The 20580-nt window shown below is 41.8% G+C and overlaps 2 protein-coding genes across 2 annotated transcripts; both read left to right on the top strand.

Moving 5' to 3' along the window:
* Positions 1 to 1883: 1883 nt before the first annotated feature.
* rph3ab (rabphilin 3A homolog (mouse), b) lies at positions 1884 to 9713 on the top strand (the record flags this gene model as incomplete). Its single annotated transcript, XM_083673301.1, has 17 exons — positions 1884 to 1957; positions 2128 to 2139; positions 2521 to 2646; positions 2805 to 2934; positions 3144 to 3227; positions 3413 to 3587; positions 4724 to 4918; positions 5347 to 5529; positions 6977 to 7056; positions 7221 to 7295; positions 7565 to 7674; positions 7853 to 7979; positions 8096 to 8152; positions 8292 to 8446; positions 8626 to 8707; positions 9376 to 9472; positions 9583 to 9713. The coding sequence occupies 17 exons, from the start codon at positions 1884 to 1886 to the stop codon at positions 9711 to 9713; spliced, it is 1893 nt and encodes a 630-aa protein (XP_083529427.1).
* Positions 9714 to 13241: 3528 nt separating this feature from the next.
* On the top strand, positions 13242 to 20575 carry LOC310807685 (uncharacterized protein). The gene is made up of 7 exons (XM_083674250.1): positions 13242 to 13854; positions 14402 to 14534; positions 15394 to 15528; positions 17035 to 18071; positions 18854 to 18983; positions 19319 to 19438; positions 19655 to 20575. Exons 1-7 carry the CDS (start codon positions 13320 to 13322, stop codon positions 19839 to 19841), a joined length of 2277 nt encoding a protein of 758 aa, XP_083530376.1. The 5' UTR covers positions 13242 to 13319; the 3' UTR covers positions 19842 to 20575.
* Positions 20576 to 20580: the final 5 nt, after the last annotated feature.

The raw sequence follows: 20580 nt of genomic DNA, 5'->3' as shown, positions 1-20580 counted from the left end.
CTCTGAAGCTCCAAGTGTGAGTCATCTGTGACACTGTGTTATCCAAACATCATACTCAAAGAGGGTCAGCCTGGGATCTTATGGTGATATGTTGAGGCTTTTGAAGGCTACATGTAGAGTGTGTAGTGTCCCTTCTATGAATGAATCCTTTGAATGCCTCAGCTAATGACATCCCCACTTCAGCTGAGGCATTCACTTTCACATAATTACTCCTGTGACGCAGTAGCATCTACTGTATCTGCAGCATTTGAAAGCTTTGTCTGGGTGAGGGCTCCTCATCCATGGTCCAGTGAATCTCTCTACCTCACTCTCTATCTACCTACCTTATCTAGAATCATCCCCAACAAAAGGGGGATGATTCATATTGTGCAGTGAAGGAGAATCATGGTTGTGAGGCACAGGGTATAGGATGTACACAGTGTTACAGTTTATATGTGTTCACTGAGGGGGCTGGACAGGGAAAGGGACCCTGAAATCCAGATACACTGATATCTGTGTCTCACAAGTGCCATACAGCATGGTTAAAGAAATGGATGATCACACACTCAAATATCAGTATCTACAACACATCACCAGAAAGCCTGTAGGTTAACATTGTATTTGTTGTATTTAATATTGCATAGGATGTATTTAATGTATAGTTAATGATGATGATGCTTACAGGAGAGACTCAATGACTGTCAAGGCTTGTTAATAAAGTAGATCTCCAGCATGAGTGTATGTCTTTCTCTCTCTCTCTCTCTCTCTCTCTCTCTCTCTCTCTCTCTCTCTATACCCTTCTCCCTCCCTCCCTTTTCCATGTTCTGCAGTGCTAGTCTGGACGTCTGTGGAGCGATCGCTTGCAGCAAACTGGAGACAAATGAGATTTATTGATTTTCCTTTTTCCGTCTTCCTTATGCTTTCTTTATTCCCCCTCTCTTTTTCTCTCACCCTCTCTCTCTCGCTTACTCTGTCCAATCAAATCACACCATGTCTCAGTTCCCTGCTTTTGTCTGCCTCGGACGTTTGAGACGGTAAAACTGAAACTCTCTGTGGAGAAAGGATTTCTGACCTTTGTGGTGTGCGGACCACCCTAACCTCCCTGACCACCCTGCTCATCCCCTGAAGACCAGTCCCGTTTGTGGTTTGGTGTTGGTCCACTGCCTTCTTGCTGGTCACGTGCACTTGCACCCTCCAGATACACCTACAGGTATGGTCAAAGTTTACTTAACTCCTATTGATTTCTGTTGACACCTTTTTGTAATTTCTTGTCACATTGTTCCATGGGATTAAATTGCTTAGAGGTTGCATCATATGGATTCTGAACATGGGTTATAAAAATAGGCTATGGAGACATGAAGATAGTGATATTGTTATGGTTATGGCTCTTGTTTATACTGTACTGTGTCTGTATCAGTCTCTTGCATCAAAAGTGCGTCTACTGACAAGCAGATTTGAGGCCAGCACCGTCCTGGCAGGCTCACACACTTGGGGCAGAGGGCTTTGCTGATGAAAGTGCAGCAATATAATTGCTGAAGTCAGTGCTGCATAAGCACAGGAGATTAACTAAACTGAAATGGGACCATTATTTGTAACAATTGACTGTTATGTTTTCTTGCATATATCTGATAGATTAAAGATGAGATAAGACAATTACTTTGAATAAACAGTTTAGAATTTATAAAATATTCTGAATGACCATGTTGACTAGTGAGCAAGAATAACATTGATAAGACATGGTTTCCAATTAAATCACTGCATTTAAAGGCTTGTTTTAAAAGATGACTTGCATTATTTAGGGCAAAGACAACTAAGACCTACAGTACATGGTGTTGTTTCATATATCATTTAACAGTTTCTGTGTATTTCTTTCCCCTCCTGCAGAGTGCGATAGTGCAGCAGCCATGACGGACGCAGTGATGGGCGGTAGCTCGGACCGCTGGGTACCCAACGACAGACAGAGGAGCATGCATGCCAAGTAAGCATGGGTGGCAGCACAGCAAAGTACACTGGCTACACCAAGCACCATGCTGTAATCGCTGGGCACAGCTGCTGCATAGCATTATTAACCCTTACATGTCACTCCAAGCACTAACCTCTAGTCTCCTCTCTTGTCTGCTTCCTTCCAATTTATGCTCTGTGACACAGTGATAAGGAGCAGTAAGTAGAAAAGCTCCCATCCCAACTTTCCTCTCTTATCTGTTCCTCTCTGCAGTGTGTATTTAAACACAGTACTGTATGTATGTGGGATGTGTTTATAAGTGAATGTATTAATTTGTGAATGATTGTATGGATGGTGCTGGTGATGTTTAGAGCACTGTTAATGAAAGGGTTTTGTTTGCGTATTGTGAATTTAGCCATAATGCATCTCCTATGTAGTTTGTCCCTCTGTGTTGAGTGTTTGTCCAGCTCTTCTATTTGTGTGTTAGTTTGCATATACATTTATTTTGTGTATCTGTGTGATTGAAATTTATCACATAAATGCATGCAGGTAACATTAGTCGGTCGTCCCCAGACAGTTTTCCTCTCTGTGGTTGTCAGGGGCAACTGGACCATGCAGCCAGGCCCTGGTCCCGGTCCTGACCTGACTGATGAGGAGAAGGAGATCATCAATGGTGTGATCGCCCGTGCTGAAAAAATGGAGACCATGGAGCAGGAGAGAATTGGGTGAGGAGACTTTATGGGTTGATGGACTGGATCTCCATTGCTGTGCACAGAGCAACGATGTGAAGACATTATAATTAAAGAAGTTACTGGATAAGTGTGAGTGTTACTACATTTACCCAAGTGAACCATTAGCTTTAATAAGAGTTGTTGTGTTGCAGACGCCTGGTGAACCGGCTGGATGACATGAAGAAGACTGTGTGTGGGGACGGGGTCTCTCGCTGTCTGCTCTGTGGGGAGCAGCTGGGTGGACCAGGGGTCAGCTCGGTCGTGTGTGAGGACTGCAAAAAGGTGTGTGGATGGGGAATAGCCCATTCCAAGACGGCAAGAACACTACATCGCTTTTGCTCGTAGTGATGGCCCTTGTTGAAACATAATGGACCATTATAGAAAGTTGGGCTATTAAGAGACCGTGACAGTGTAGAAGACAGTGGTGCATCTGTGTCTGTGAGATTGTGTTGTGACCTTTGGTAGAAACCTTTGTTTTCCCTCTGCTGTAGCACATGTGCACCAAGTGTGGAGTGCAGAGCAACAGCCGGCCGCGCTCAGTGTGGCTCTGCAAGATCTGCAGCGAACAGCGAGAGGTAGGAGACTGAGTCTGTGTTACACACACAGGGGGAGAAGGGTGTGTGTATGTGTCACAGGATGAATGAAAGACATATTACTGATGAAAGTGATGTGAGACAAAGGGATCATGGGTAGTAACAGTACGTGTCAGTTGTCGGTGTTGATGTTTGTATGATGCAGGCTATTAATACATTTCTCGTAGGTGTGGAAGCGATCTGGCGCCTGGTTCTTTAAAGGCTTTCCTAAGCAGTTTCTGCCCTCGCCCATGCCCATATCCAAATCTAGAGAGACGAGTGCTCAGCGGGCCCCAGAGCCCCAGGGGCCACCAGCCTCTGAGCCCAGGGCTGCAGCTGCCCAACCCCGGCCACAGGGTAGAGGTAAGCAGGCAATGGAAATGGGGGTTGTTTGAGGTTGATACCCCACTTGCAGATATGGATTTGTTCGGTTTGAATGAACTAGACAAGCAGAAGGAAATGGATTCGCAGTGGGAATGATATCGCTCCTAGCTCAAAATTGAATTTCAAAACAAGCATGAAAGACAAAGCCAATACAACAACCAATAACTTAAATCTGTTGTACAGCTCTTTTCTGATGCTTTTGACTATGCATATTGCAACACATCCAAGTGGACCAAATTCATGAATATAGTATAGCTACCATGTTGTTCATACAACTGAAGTCAGATGTGAGTGATCACAGATGAATGGTCAGAGCAGAAGTAAGAGTTTCTTGAGGTGAGAATCAGTGTCCTGTGCTGTCTCATGTCCAGTCAAGAGTCAGGCTCCTAGCGCTGAACAGCAGGCAGTAGGTGAGTCATGAGAGTCAACCCCAGTAGACGTTAAACAGAGTGTAATCATAATATGAACCTCATTTGAACCCCACTGTACAATACAACAGTAGTCCCTCCACTACTCCCTCAAAGGACCATCTCCAGTTTCATGAAGCAAACATCACCAGAACAGTGCCTCCCATTGCCTCCTACCTCTGCTTTGCTTCTGCATGATGCTTTTTCCACTGCAATCAATGGCCCCCTACAATGAGTCAGTGGAGGTGGGCTCAAACCCTGCCATGCTGGGGCATAGTAATGTTGGGGCATGGTAGACAGGAGGCCTTGGCATGAGAGGTTCCACAGAATCTGCTCACACAAACAGTCATTATCACTGCAGTATCATATAATGTAATAGAAGGTAGGAATAAAGGTAGAGAAAAAAGGCAGACTACATTAAGTGATGAAGGTTGCCTGCCACGAGATGTTTTACTGTATGTAGGTCAATGCCTTCGCAATGAAAAAGCTGCAACATCAAAAGGATTCACAGAGACTAGGGAGCATTACTGATTCCACTGCAGCGTAGTCTCCAAGTGGTGCGCTGATGGGTGTGTATGTGTGTGTGTGTGTGTGTGTGTGTGTGTGTGTGTGTGTGTGTGTGTGTGTGTGTGTGTGTGTGTGTGTGTGTGTGTGTGGGTACACGCGTGCTTGCATATGTGTGCGTTCGTTCATGCATGTGTGTTGCAGGATCAGAGCCACAGGGGCGTGCTGACTATCCACCTGTGGCCCCTAAACCGTCTGAGGTGCGCATGGCCACTGGCGGGGCTGGTCCTGGTTACTCAGATGGAGGTTCCCAGGGCAGCCCAGTGGTGTTAAAGAAGGCTGTGACAGTCCAGAGCTCCAGACCACCTCCTGGGGCATCGGCCACCATGGCCCAGCAGGGTGAGGGAAACCTGGGCCCATGTCACTGGGGCATCTCTGAAACACTGCTTTTTCATGGAGGATTTACAGTAAATCGGTGCACACACACACAGCATTTTAGTAATCACATTTAACTCAAGGGAAGTGCTGACCTCCTGCTCAACCTATATATTATGCCCCCCCCCCCCCCCCCCCCACCTTGCCCCTACCACTCCCCTAGGGTAATGTTCAACTGGAAGTTTCTGAGTAACAACCCTTTAATCTGCTATACCTCCCATATGTTTTAATTTATTGCACTTCGGGGCCCCTAGCAGTCAGGGGCCCATACGTGCTCCTCGTATAGGAGGAACCGGCTCTCGATGCTGCTGATGGTTCTATAATCATTCTAAATGCATGTGTGTTGTAAGATCTAAAGCTGTGGTCTAACAAACACATACCTGTGGTTGTAGCTCCACTGGAAGCAGAGGGAGGTGGCTACTCGGCTAGTACTGTTCCAGCAGAGGAAAGAGCGCCTCTTCCAGTGCGGGAGGAGAGGAGACAGCCTGCTGCTTATCACCCCCCTCCCGTGCGACACCAAGCCCCCCCGCCCGAGGAGGAGGAGGATGCAAACAGCTATGACTCTGATGAGGCCAGTAAGTCGACCAGCCGTGCTTCTTAGCCAGACCACTGGCATATGTCTTATGTTTGATTCCACCTTACACTTGGCCTTAATGATGTGTTTGTATGTCCTTCAAGTCAGTCAATGTATAAGGCTTTTTACATTTAGTCATTCAGCAGACTCTTGTATCCAATACTTAATTCAATGCTGTATAGTCATGAAATATCCTTTCTATTTCAGATATTCACTCCACTTTTGCAAGTATCAGGGTATACCCCTTTCTCTTCTTGACTTCTAATATTTTGAGGTTGTAGCCTTGGTATCATTGGTTAGTTGGAGATGATGAATGGTGCACACCATATGTTATCCAAGCATGTGAATCAATATCCTGGAAGTGAAGTAGAAGAGGATGTAAAATGAGTCAATAGTGAGACATACACTGTGTAATTGAGCCATTTTTTGTGTGTGTTCCCCTTGAGTGATGAGAATGGTGTCATGCCAGTCGTACGTCATGTTCTTTGCCTCCAGCACTGAGCGGCCTTTCCTCTCCCCCTGGGGGATGGGGCGTTAATTTACTTTATGGAGGTCAGGGAATTTACTATAGTACACATTATTTGGGATACGAGTGCTGACGGGATATAGATTTCCCTTGTGTTTGAATCATTCCCCTGTGTTGAAGTGAAAATAGCAGAAATAGCAGTGGCTTCATTGCACCTGTTCTCTATGGAATTAAGAGTGTGAGGACAGTCAGGTCCTGTGCTGCAGACTGGTCTCAATAGCTTGCCTGGTTCTAACTGGATCAGTGTTCTTACATCTTCTCATCAATGTCTTGGTTGTGTCTCTCTTTTTTGTAAAGTCTTGATTTCCACCTATCATTGATTATTTTGTTATCTCTAGACATCTGGTCGTATGTTGAGAGGTTCCCTTTCAGCTGTAGCTCAGTCGCAGAAAGTGCAATATTTGTTTGATATATTTCCATACTTTTTCTCTGCATGTTTTGCTTCTTTTCCATATCTGTTTGGAGTGCAGTATTTTGCTTTTTTCGCTGAATGTGTTTTTCCGGATATATTCCTTGATATGATAGGATATGCCATGATATGACAGTTACATCCTGCTGCCATTTTAATATAATTTCCTCTTGTTTCCTGCAGTGTGTAGGTTTTAAATATAATAGACATGAGCATTTAGGCCATAACTTATCTTTTATTTGGGCCAACTCTACAATTGGATTATGTTTTTTTCTCTCTTTATTCTCAGTTCATTTCCTCATATTATGTTTTTGTCTGTCCTCAGGCATGAAGCTCATGTCTCTATTAATGTAGTCAGTCTCAGTATGCTCTGATAAGCTGAGAGTTAGATGCTCTCCCCAATCCAGTACCCTTGTCTCAGTGTAAAGTCTAAGATGTACAGCTGGTGTCTCTGTTCTTGTGCCGACACACTGTCTGTTCTCTGATCTAATGACTGCCCTGGGTCTGTTTCAGCCACTCTGGGTGCTTTGGAGTTCAGTCTGCTTTACGAGCAGGAGAACAACAGTCTCCACTGCAGCATCCTCAAAGCCAAGGTACCACCCCTGCACTCATGCTCTCACACACAGGAACAATTAGCCTAACGTGGCATGTGTAGAAAAGCTGTTGACACTGTAATTTAGATTTACAGCCTCCAGAGGGACTTTCTGTCCCTACTGTCCTGATGATGTGAATGAAGCTGTGCTGTTATCTCCCTCAGGGACTGAAGCCTATGGACTCTAACGGACTGGCTGATCCCTATGTGAAGCTTCATCTGCTGCCAGGAGCCAGCAAGGTGATGGAATTCACCGTCTCTACATTAAACTTTACTTATGCATATGTATGTGTTTTGTTGTGTTGGTCAGTATCAGGATTATGAAATTGAAGAACTGTCTTTGTGATGCTATATGGCCAACTAGCTCAAGTCTGCCACCTTGTGGCATAAGCATAATCCATATAACACAGTGTACACACATAGTTCCATTGCCTTGCACCTGCCTCAGATGCTAAAGTTTGGCCAATTGTGTTCCTCACCCTGATCTCCCTTATTCTCATATGCTGCAGTCCAACAAGCTACGCACCAAGACTCTGAGAAACACCCGCAACCCTGCCTGGAATGAGACCCTTGTCTACCATGGACTCACTGATGAGGACATGCAGCGCAAGACCCTCAGGTGGATACCTCAAGCAGAGAAATAATAGTAATAATAGGCCTGTTCACTGAACAACATCAATATTCAGCTCTGTAGTCAATTCCATGTTTTAATTTCAAGTGTACTGTAATTATTTCTTGTGTGCGATTTACATTGGCATAATGATTCAGAATTATTGATGGTTTCTGGGTTGGTGCAGGATCTCCGTGTGTGATGAGGACAAGTTTGGGCATAATGAGTTTATTGGGGAAACCCGAGTGGCACTGAAAAAACTGAAGATGAACCAGAAGAAAAACTTTAACGTGTGTCTAGAGAGAGTTGTCCCTGTGAGTAACACACTCTTACTCTCCAGCCATCATACTACACACATAAGATTGGTAACTTATATCCTATTAGTTTTACTTGCTGATTGGTTTGCACTCTTATACTTTCTTTTCCACAGACGAAGAAGACTGGACCAGCTGGAGGAGCTCGAGGCATTGCCCTTTACGAGGAAGAGGTAATGCGCTATGACCAGCATGTCTGGGCCTGTGGACTATATACAGCATAAACTCATGCAAATCCTGTCTTCAATATATGGCGGATCAAAATGTCTCCCCCCATCTCTCTATCTCTCTCCCCCCCCCCCCCCCCTCCAGCCGGGGAAAGATGGTGCTGAAGTGGAGGAGCGTGGTCGCGTCCTGATCTCCCTCATGTACAGCACCCAGCAGAACCGCCTCCTTGTGGGCGTGGTGCGTTGTGTTCATCTGGCTGCCATGGACGCTAATGGCTACTCTGACCCATTTGTTGAGATGTGAGAATCAGATTCACCCTCATAATACATTATCTATCTGTCATTGTTATCAGAAATCCTTAAATTGAAGAACATACAGTAGTAACATTGCCACCCCACAAGGAGAGAAGACATTTACTTTGCAGTCCTAGAATGCAGAATGACGACATCAAGGTTTGATTCTCTTTTTATACTTTTAGATGCCTGAGACCTGATATGGGGAAGAAGGCCAAGAACAAAACTCAGATCAAGAAGAAAACCCTAAATCCAGAGTTCAATGAGGTCAGTTCCCAGATTGGTTCCTTTCTAGGCATAATTTAAAAATGTGACAGCAGTACAGTACATTGATTTGTATCGCCTTTTCTTTTTGAAATGGTTGTCAAAGCCTTAATGTACAGTATCAGTTACTGTTGTAAGGAATTCTTGGAATAAAATGTGAAGTCAAAAGATAAGATCAGAACAGTCTTTTCAAGGTTTCATACAATTTTCACAAGGGAGAGATACAGCAAAGTACAAAAGATCTCTGGGGGGACCTAGGCTCCTTATTTATCACAGAAACTTCAAGCAGTGGAAAAGTACCAGAGACAATATTAATCTCACTCAGTCCCTTCTTGCTCTGTGTTTTCATGTGAGCTGTAAGCCGCACCATTCACTTACCATCCCCAAGTCAACATGTTTACCATGCTGAAGGTTGAGGGCACAGATATAGTATGGCACTGGCACCAGTAGCTTGGCCATAAACAAAACAAATCCTTCTGGGAACAGAGGGACAATAGGACCTGAGCAGCCTATAACTGATCTGACAACTGCATCTGTAACTTATGAATCGACCAGAATCACTATTCCCATCACTGTATTGAGTTTTTCTTGTTTACTATACACATGATTTCAAATACAACGTATATTGAAGATCATTTGAAAGAGCTAATTTCTTGCTGATCATGTTACAGGAATTTGGCTATGAAATCAAACACAGTGAACTGGCCAAGAAGACCCTAGATATCTCTGTGTGGGACTATGACATTGGGAAATCCAATGATTATATTGGTAAGTCCTTTTTGGGATCTGTCTGTGTTCTCATAGATCTCTTGTAAACTTTTTAGTTCTCCCTCTGCTCTGCCGCCCCCCTCACCTCTGCCTCTCTCTGTATTCCACAGGTGGGTGCCAGCTGGGCATCACGGCCAAAGGGGAGAGGCTGAAGCACTGGTATGAGTGCCTGAAGAACAAGGACAAGAAGATTGAGCGCTGGCACACCCTGTTGAATGAGAGTCCTGCCTCCGGCAACTAGCCTCCAACCTGCATATTCCCCATTTTCAACTCAGCCTTCTTTCCTCTGAGCCCTCTTTCCTCTCTTGCGTAGCCTTGTCTAAAACTCACTCTTCCCAAGAACCTTAATTTGTGAGTTTTGATTGTATGGCTGTCAGAATCTTCTCTCTCCTTCCTCCCCACTACCCAACCAAACACGTGCATCTCTCTCATCTTTCCCTGATGTATCGTCCCCCTCTATCTCTCTCTTTACTGAGGTGTATGTGCCAATAGGACCCCTCAAAAGACAAAACATGGAATACTTTGGAATCATACAAAAAAATTGTAAGCTCATATTTGTAAAAGAGAAAAAAACGGGAATGAATTGTAGTATACAGTTGCATTAAGACAACCATGCCTGTTGACAGTGTACTGTATATTGAACTCGACACATCCTAAACTAAAGAAAATCTATTTTAAAATGCACTGGCTCAAAACAAGATGAAGCAATATGTATTGGCATTCTATGTAGGATCACAATTGTAGCCGCCATTGAACTGTTAAGTTCATTAGACTGATAGGTTGTTGTCCTTGATTTCCTGTAAAATTACATCATGCAGTATTACCACTTGTATGAGCATGCAGAGCCACAGACATGAAAACACTGACACACAGCTGCACTTTCAACTATTTCAACTGTGTCCAAAAACAAGTTTGTTTGTTTAATGATATCTAACGAACATGGCATTCTCATTAACGTTTTACTTGCTGGTGCTTTACTCAAGTTAGAATAGTTATTAAATGATTTGTACTATGATAAAGGGTGTGATGCACAAACCAATTGACTGACTTTGAGCTAGAAAAATAGGCATCCTATCTAATCTCAATTACATGCTAAATAGGACCCAACACAATTTAAGTAAATTGTTATTTTTAATTTCAATCACTTTCAATGTAGCAAACCTGTTAGATTAATATCTTAAGCTTTTATGTCTAAACTTTTAGTCCTTAATATGCAAGTCGTGATTTTTAGAGGTTGTGGGAAACATTTTTTTGATGAAAGTGAAAGTCTGCACTGAAAAGATCATCCAGTTAATTTATTTGTTTACTGTGACAGATCTTCATCTCTTAACACACAAGGTTGTGGTTTTCTACTGCAGACATTTTTTATACTGAATGCACATTATCAGATTCTTACTCACACTTTAAGCCTGCTCTATTTAAGACACACTAATTAAAAAGACAATGTGGGATATGCTATGTCATAAGTAAATTGTGCTGCTTAACTTGCATGCACTGTGCTCGCGACCCTTGTGTTTTCTGTGCCTGGAGCAGTCATAGGCATGCTCCCACCCCAATGCACCCCTCCCATCCACACAGGCCCCTCCCACTTTGTCACACCTCTTTCGCTGCACAAATCACTCAAAGCTTAGGCGTGTGGCTGTTGACCAATTGTGATTCAAGGAAAGCACACCTTATACAATGGAATGACCTCAATTTATACAGCTGTTTGCAAGTTTCTCAACAAAAAAAAACTATGCATGAGACGTCTTGTGGTTCATGATATATACATTGACTTTCTAAGAAACTAATGCTACTGTAATTGGATTGGTTACATCTCTTCCCGTTAACATTGGTCTAAATTATTTTTTACACTTAGGCCACAAAATAACACAAATGTATTTATGTTGCATGACATCAGGATTATTATTTGTATTATTATGGCCTATCATTTGATTGTTGAGGTGAGAGACTTCCACTTTGGCCTTTATACAAGGTACCTCAGCTTGGTATGTGGCAGAATGACAGGGTGAGAGCACAGACGCTGGACCTAGACTTCAGATGACCTTAAGGATGGATTTATTATGTGAAATCAGTCAAACACATTAACAAAACCAGTTCCCACCAACCAGTTCCCACAGGCATAAGCAACCTATGTGGAGATATCACCCCATAGAATTAGACCTTGGGCTCTCCCCATAGAATTAGACCTTGGGGACCCAGGGCTCTCCTCCTGGGTAACATACTGAGCTCCCATCATGAAATTCCCCGTCTGGACTGCATTGCCTGTCTGCCCCCAAGTGGCCACAATCTAGACAACTATGTGTACTATTTGTTGCTTTTGCACTTCCTTGGTTCTACTACCTGTGCTGATGGTAAGGGTAGCTCACCAGGTGGTCTCTAACCCTGAGTAGTTTTTATTTACCTTTTTTGCACAATATCCTGATGAGAAAACAGTTGTTCTATGTTTGGTTCAACCTATTCAATGGAATTAATTGTTGATTTTATTTATGTATTTGTAAATAGGTAGTGCATGCACTGGAAAGAAAAATATATCTATGTATGTTTGCAAATGAATTTGCATGTAAAGATTTTACAAGGAGTTTACACAGATCAATAAAAGCCAATGGAAACAGTCAAACTTGTGAGCTCATTACCTGCTGTCTGTGGCCTTTGACATGTGATGAACGGGATGTTATGCTACTTAAATAGTTAAATATTTACATCAGACCTCATGAAAGTGTTTTTTCCTCCTCTGCACCAAGTGAAGACAGGCTTCTGGGTTCCTAGTAAAAGTAGATGTTACATGCAAACTCACTGACTTGGAGGAGTTCATCTGAAGGTGTCGATTACATATAATTGGCTGCATACTTTTAGGGTTATGCAACTGCTTAATGAGACTAAAATATGTTGTTGTTTTGTGTGCATCTACTGTGTCCACTTGACTGTACTCTGCGTAATGCTTAGAGATAGAACATTGTCTATGGCATACTGTCTATATTGGCTGTACCTTGAGATTGGTGATGGTATTATTTGTTATGTGTATACTGAGACTAGTAAAAGAAAGCAGTAGGGATGAACATTCATCATGATTACACATACTGAAGTATGATGTTACACCCTGAAGCTAGGCTGAACATTCCAAGCCAAATCAAACCAATCTTATTTGCATTCTCTACCTCTCATTTCATGCCAATCTTTTTTCAACCACTGTATTGTAATCACAAAGATCAAGCTCCTGCATCAAAACACAGGCCACAATGACTTTGCCATTGAAAAAAATCGAAACAAATTATTCCAACAGAAACACATTATTTCAGTGGTAGAAAGTTATGAGCAGTTTTGTGACCATGATTTAGTCACTTTCAATGGTTGACTTAATGAACATAGCTGAGATCATTCAAGTTTTTTTTTGGAGTCAACTGACGCGTGTCTACCACTAGATCCTGCATGTTTCTCCATCGATGATACAAATCTCCATAAGCTATTCCTGAGAAATGGAGACGGGGAGTGGAGTGTGAGAGGGAATGACTTGTCTCCCCCAATCGGAATGAGGAGAGTGTGTATAATAATTATAATTTTACCACACACACACACACACGCACGCACGCACGCACGCACACACACACACACACACACACACACACACACACACACACACACACACACACACACTTCTAAAATAATCGCACCACTTTAATTGACTCTTCGAGACTACCTGGTGGATAGAGTATCATATTTCGCACCCGTCTCTTCCGTTTTAAGTGAAAATTATATTACACTCCATGCGTGGACTTGGGCTATTTAGCAGTCCTATCATAAGCATTCCTTCTGAAATTAGGGGTCTGATTTATTTGCCTGTTTTGAGATGCGAGACAGAAGTGCACTACATTTTGTCCTTTGCTTATTATTGCATAGTTCGTCAGATGCCGACGATGTCAGGACCTCACCTGAGACGGACACTCAGACGGACATTCACTTCTGCCAGAAGACTAGCTCTGCTGGTCTAGGACGTACGCGCCTGAGCTTCCTAAGAAATGTGGTCGGGACCTATACATTGCTACTGTATGTGAGTGTATGGTCAGAGAACAAGCAGCTTGTAAAATGCGCAATGCATTATGATCCAATCGTCTCTGTCAACTACCTATCTCTTTGCCGCGGTGAACGCTCAGAGAACAAGGTTGAAGTGTCACACTTCAATATTAGCTTGTTATTGAGTACGGGTAGTCCGTGCGCCCTGCATCCGGCAGATGGTTTGAAGTTTACTAATCCAAAGGACATAGACCAATTGGAGCAACGACATCAAAATTCGGAGGCAAAGTCCCGTAGGAAACGCGCTTGGATATTTCCAGGGACACTATGGTGTGGCATTGGAACCAAAGCGATTGACTACGATCAGTTAGGTAAGTATAGAATAAATAATATGGCTTACAACACTCTATTATCGAGCCCATGAGACAGACACTGAGGACTGAATTCTTTAACTTGAGAAGATGGGCATATCAGCGCGTACATTTGCGTGTAAATGATGCATACTTATGCATAATTGCATGCGCGTCAATTGGAAATTTGTGTCAAAATTGGACTTACATCACGTCACATCACGTTTCGACTCGGCCCAGAATCCATATTTGGGATAATACTTTAAAAGCATAGGCCTACGAGATTTCAGCAATTAGTTTACCAGGCTCTGGCACTGACTGCACGAAAGACAAGGGGAAAGGTTGATTTCATTGATAAGAGTTATTTATTTGTATTAATTTTATTTAAGGGCTGCAGTCTCTGTACTTCTATTCCAGCCAGGAACTAAATCACCATATGATCAATAATTTAGTCCTTGGTGCTATACTGCCAATGTGCCATTATGCCTAAAATATGTGTAGTGCATGCACTGGAGAGAAAATGGACTGACCTAAAGGGACTCTCTCCACTGCTTGTTCCTTGTTCAAGGAATGTTTGAGCGTGGGGACAGGTGTTGCCGTGAGCATGACCACTGCAGTAACACCATCCCTGCCTTCACAGTCAACTATGGTGTCTTCAACTCCAACTTCTTCACCGTCTCACATTGTGACTGTGACCAAAGGTAAGCCTGAGCGTGTAGCCACTGGGCATCCATTACATTCCGAGGATATATACATATTCCCATCCCCTCAAGGGAAAATCCAGCAAGCAATAACTCATAACCCTGTCTGCTCCTCACCCCTTATCCCTCTCTCATCTCTGGCTGGCATGGGCATGACATCTAGGGAGAATGGCATTCAAGATGTTGACCTAATGGTCCAAAGATGTGGTTAGAACAGCTGTTGGTACATGCCACATCTGCCAACGAATAGGTGTTTTCTTTTCAGGAGTGTGGAATGATAATCTTTAAACATGTGCTGAAGAGCCCAGTAATGTTTGATCCTGGATTCTGAATAGAAGAAAAATCTATACCTGTTTTCAGCAAATGATTTTACTTGAGATAGGTGTATGTTAAATAAATACATATTTTAGTACAGATATTTTAGAGATGTGTTTAAGAATTCACTCAATGTATTTTTACTTGATGTGGAACTGCAAATCAGGATGACCACATTGCATTCCGCCTTCACCAATAGATTAAGGAGAACATAAAGAAGTTCCCTTCCCGTGTACTAATCAATCTTGACCGGCTTTTGAACACGTATAAAAAGAAAATATGTTCTGGATGGCAACTTGATCCCTTTAACGATGTTCCTTCGTCAACTCATGACTTTTTAACTTGCTTCATGATCATCCCTTAAGATATACTTTTAATGCCAAGAAAGAACATGCACCACTTCTGGTTTGGTGAGCAAGCATTGCATGTCTCTTTCAAGGCTTACAATCAAAAGCCTTAGAGATCTAAAAGATGCCAGTTCACATCTCAGAGTTGTCACTGAAAGCAGACAAATGCATGTGTAATAAACTTAAACTCGTTTTAGGTTTCGTCAGTGCCTCATGGGTGTGAATGATACCATCTCCAATATGGTGGGCTACAGCTTCTTCAACATCCTTAAGGTGCCATGCTTTGAATTCAAACCGAAATGGCAGTGCACTGAGCTGAACTGGTGGGGAATGTGAGTAGGCCATACCATTATTTTTCAAATTGATTTAGTGTGGGTAATTGAGACATTTCGAGCTCCACAGTTTTCATTGAGATGCTTGTGATGACTTGCCTGATACCCAGCCAGCTCCCTCACAATTCCCGAGGGCAACAATACTGTACCACACCCCTGCTCAGGTTCTACAACGATGGCTATCAGGTTACAAGCAACTCTTCCCTCAGAAAGATTTATGGTTAAGAAAATGCAAAGTCCTGAAATTACAGACTATACAGCGCCTTCGGAAAGTATTCAGACCCCATCACTTTTCCCACATTTTGTTGTGTTTTAGTCTCAATTTAAAATGGATTAAATTAAAATAATTTGCCATCAATCCACACACAATACCCCAGAATGACTACCGGTAAGTGAAAACCCGTTTTTTTAAAATTTCAGTACATTTATTATAATTGAATTACAGAAGTACCTCATGTACATAAGTATTCAGACCCTTTGCTATGACACTCTTAAAATTAGCTAAAATGCAAAAATGTCATCAAGCAATCACTCAATAAGTTGAAATGAGTTCATCTTAATTCTTAATGCAAGGATAATAGTTAATGTAATTTTGTTATTAATATCTTTGTTTTTATAGGGTCTCTGATTTGCAACGGAATCAATTACACACTGTGTATATTAGGATGTCACTACCAACTCAGCAAATTTCATAATTTTCTCTTGATCCTGACAAACTCCCCAGTCCCTGCCAGTGACAAATATACCCATACCTATAAAAACAACAAAGATATTAATTCCAAAATTACATGAACTATTATCCTTGCATTAAGATGGACTCAATTCAACTTATTGAGAGATTTGTTGGTGACATTTTTGTATTTTAGCTAATTTTAAGAGTGTCATAGGGTTAGGGTTACATAATACTTATGTACATGAGGTATTTCTGTATTTCAATTTTAATACATTTACTGAAATTTCAAAAAACATGTTTTCGTTTTGTCATTCTGAGGTATTGTGTGTGGATTGATGGCAAATTATTTTAATTTAATCCATTTTAAATTGAGTCTATAACACAATAAAATGTGGAAAAAGTGATGGAGTCTGAATACTTTCCGAAGGCACTGTATACAGCTATTATTATTATTATTATTATTATTATTATTATTATTATTATTATTATTATTATAGCAAAGCTGAAAATGAAATATCTATTCAAAATTAACTGTTGAAACATGTTGAATTATCATCATTTGATTTTCTCTGTGACACTGAATTACAGTGTATTTTACCATTGGAAACGTATGGTAATATGATGTAAATAGTGTATGGAACTGACAGAATATATGACCCAAAATAGAATCTTACCTAGACAAAACTTACCTAGACAAAATTAGAAAAACTTTGGAAAAATATCAAATATATACAAAGTTGTGGAACCATGGGCGACATATGACTTGAGTTTATGAAAGGGTTCTCTCTTGACATGCCTGGGCTGTCTAATATGTCTATTTTTGCTCTGTGTAGGTGCAAGGTAGCCAAAGAAGCCCCATACGCTGTCTTTAAAAATCCCTCAGTCTACAACATCACCCGCATGACCAGCAGAAAGGGTGACACCAGTGACTTCCAAACGTCAGCTGGCACTGGGGGAAACATTGTGACAGCAACAGCTTCGACTAGCCCAATTAGAAAAGTCACCAGAGGCAGGCGGCCAAAGCCCTCTGCCCCCTCCCGCAGCTGTGTCCACAGAGGTCCTCCCAGAGGAGACACCTTCCAGCTCAAACACAGAAGGGGGAAAGGATGTAGCAGGGACAGAAAAACATCTCAAACACAGACCACCATACCCTCAACACAGATAACTGCATCCTTGATACAGAGGACTGCATCACTAACAAAAGAAAACGTATACACAACTCAGAGAACTGCTTCTAAAGCCAACACGAAAACATCTCAAGCTAAAAGGACTAAAACGAACAAAAAAAAGACTAGTTCTAGAACTAAAATAACATCTGTCTCACATAGAAGTCCAGCTCTACCACCGAAGACCATACACCCACGACAGAGGACAACATCCACAACACAGAGAACCACAGTAACAATGTTGAAGGCTGCACCTCAGCCAACTTCAACCTTAACTACCATAACATCAACACCCAAAAGTCCCAAACTAAAGGCTTTTAAGACCCGTCACCACTGTGGACACAGGGCCCCTCCAAGAGGAGAAAGATTTCAGCCTCACCGCCTGAGGGGAGAACGGCGCAAAGCTTGTTTACAACAGATAGCTGCACTACTGACACCAACCTTACCCTCAACATCTAAGACTGTATCACCGACTCAGAGGACCATAGCACAAACTCAGCGAACCACGCCCTCAAATAAGACGACCATACCTCTGACTAAGATGACATCATCTATCCTAAGCAGAACCACAATTGCTGAGACCTCCTCAAAGCTAAGGACCAAACCTCTTATACAAACAACTGTATTTCCTTCTGTGAGTGGATCTCTTAAGCAGAGGAACTCCCCCTCACCCTGGGAGAACATAGTAAAGTCCATATCAACAGGTAGAGTCTGTGTCTCAATAGAAGCACCGTAGCCCTTTTTTTTTACCTGATACGATATTGATATTTGTTAAGGAAATAAAACATACAGTACTATCTATGTATTAAAGGGTTTGTGTCAAACACTAGAATTTTGACTAGATTGCATGAACAAATGAAGAGCTTGAATTTAGCTCGAGAAATCTGTAATGGCTTTATAGATGTGTGATAGTAGGGATGGGGGGGTGTCAGAATGGGCTGACATGGCATGGCAAGACAGGAAAGCATGTGCAGCTGCTGTAGCTATGGCCACAGAGGCAAGCTGACTCCAACTCTGCCCCAGACTATAATATGCCTCCTACCTAAAAGGGGCAATCTGGGATTGAAACAACAACAAAGGGGTCTACCCACCACTCGGGACAGCTCAGGGATGGGGCTGGAGAAATGTAACCGCTCTCAAATTCATAGAAGGTGCTATGGATGCATGGACCTTTATGAGTTATATTCTTCAACAATCAATGGCTATATATCATTCATTTCAAGGTAAAAAAAAATGTATGTACAGTACCAATCCCAGATTGCCCCTTCAAGTCACACATCAATATGGCATCCCCCCATGCCTGTGCGCTCTGAAGGCATGAAAGGAAAGAGACATGATGAAAATAGGGTTAAAAGTATGGTATGATACAAATTACTTCAGTAAACATCCAGCATTGATCCAGCAGTATTGAAAATAATTAAGGGAAGTTGGTCCAACAGTTTATGAGGTTAAGTCATGTATTTTATGTTTATTCCTGATGTTGCAGATAATCTACTCCTTTGTGGCACCCTTAAGCATTTAGATGAATGTAAATACAAAATTCCCCCTCTGGAGAAGAGATATGATCTTCAGAACATGGAATCAAAGACTATGTACCACTGTGATTGCACCAGCAGGTGAGACAGTCGCACTACACTACACTCATGAACTCATGAGCTCTGATAGACAGGCACGTTTGAGTCTCCATACTTAAACTGTATTGGATAACTCTCTTTAGCTCACATTCTCTCTCTCTCTCACCTTTGCACGCACACACACACACACACACACACACACACACACACACACACACACACACACACACTTGAAAACTGTCTGTATCCCTAGTATCCTTCGGCCTAACTGCTTCATATGTATTTCTAGATTGATCAGAAATACATACTACTGATTGTCCTTTTATTTCTATTTCCTATTTATTTCTATATCTTTCTAACCCCAACACCATTTACAGGCTGGCTGGTCAGATCAGATCCTTTAAGATGCCCAACCTACTACAATCCCTTTTGAAGGACTTTGTGTCGCTATCCTGTTTTAAAGATCCAAGTCTGAAAAACTGCCCTGAGGGAAAAAGGTATAGGCTCAACCTCATTGATTTGCAATGATCCACTTCTTACTTTTAGATGGTTGCATTGTATCTTTTCATGGGGCTGACTTTTGTTTGAATATGTGTAAACCAGATTTATCAGTAATTATTTTGTACATAAATGTGCCAACGTCTTTCCAGGGTCATTATGATAACATTAATGCTGGTGGAACCTTGTATCTTTTTCTTTGCCACTTGCTATAGCTGTGCTGCTGGCTTTTCCAAAGCTACTGACCTACTTCAAGCCCTTAAGAACATGGAGAAAAGAAGAAGACTTAAGGCCCAGAGCACAAGCAAAGACTCAAAAGGAGGGACTCCTCTTCGCCTCTATAAACGATGTCTGAGGATTGTTGAACCTGAGAAACTAAGATTGACCTCTTCTAAACACTAGCACCCATAGTTCACTGTGCAGAATGTTGTATTATATCAGAATGGTGCAACACGAATCCCTTTCATAATCCCTCTCATAATCCTGTATAATTTTCGGTAAAAGGGATGTTAACTGCATAAATACAGCAGACATGATTTTATGTCGCTGCAATTCTACAAAACCATCCAACCTTTTCCTAATTGTCCCCAATTGGAACAATGAATAATGTTTTCCACAACTAGATGTTTCTATTTGTGTGTAGGCCCCTGACAATATGCCTTTTATTTATATATTTTGAGTCTGTACTGTAGAAAGTAGAATGCATAACAGGATATCTTATGTTTCAGTTAAACATTTTTGTCTCTTTCTCCTCACAAATTACCAGTTATTTTAGTATCAAGCTTCCCCTTTAATTAATTAATATTGAAGCAATATTTATATATGCAATCCTCTGATATCTACAGGGGTTGGTCTAAAGATGTACTGTATTTGGAATTCTGCAATCATGATGTCCCCTACTGAATTGTTTTTTTTCCATGATTTTTACCATGATGAAATTGTTCATGAGGTGGTGCCCCAGTACATTTATCAATGTAGGACCTATTAGGCCAGTAATCATTATTTCATCACAAAAAAGTTATAGGATTATGTCCTCATTGGTGTCTTCATGACCTGCTTAACAATGACTGACAGAAATATTTGACCTACTGTATAAGTCAAGAAATGTCTAGAATGATACTTATATTATACTATAATTAAA

Source organism: Argentina silus, assembly GCF_951799395.1.
Source record: "Argentina silus genome assembly, chromosome: 7".
NCBI lineage: Eukaryota > Metazoa > Chordata > Actinopteri > Argentiniformes > Argentinidae > Argentina > Argentina silus.
This window is presented reverse-complemented; position numbering and strand designations above follow the sequence as displayed.

Bases quoted from the DNA above. Each gene is read 5' to 3' on its own strand.
- LOC310807685 (XM_083674250.1), top strand. From the start codon at position 13,320: ATGCGAGACAGAAGTGCACTACATTTTGTCCTTTGCTTATTATTGCAT. The intron at 18,072-18,853 runs GTAGAGTCTGTG...CTGATGTTGCAG, and splicing joins AGTAAAGTCCATATCAACAG to ATAATCTACTCCTTTGTGGC. The intron at 18,984-19,318 runs GTGAGACAGTCG...CACCATTTACAG, and splicing joins CACTGTGATTGCACCAGCAG to GCTGGCTGGTCAGATCAGAT.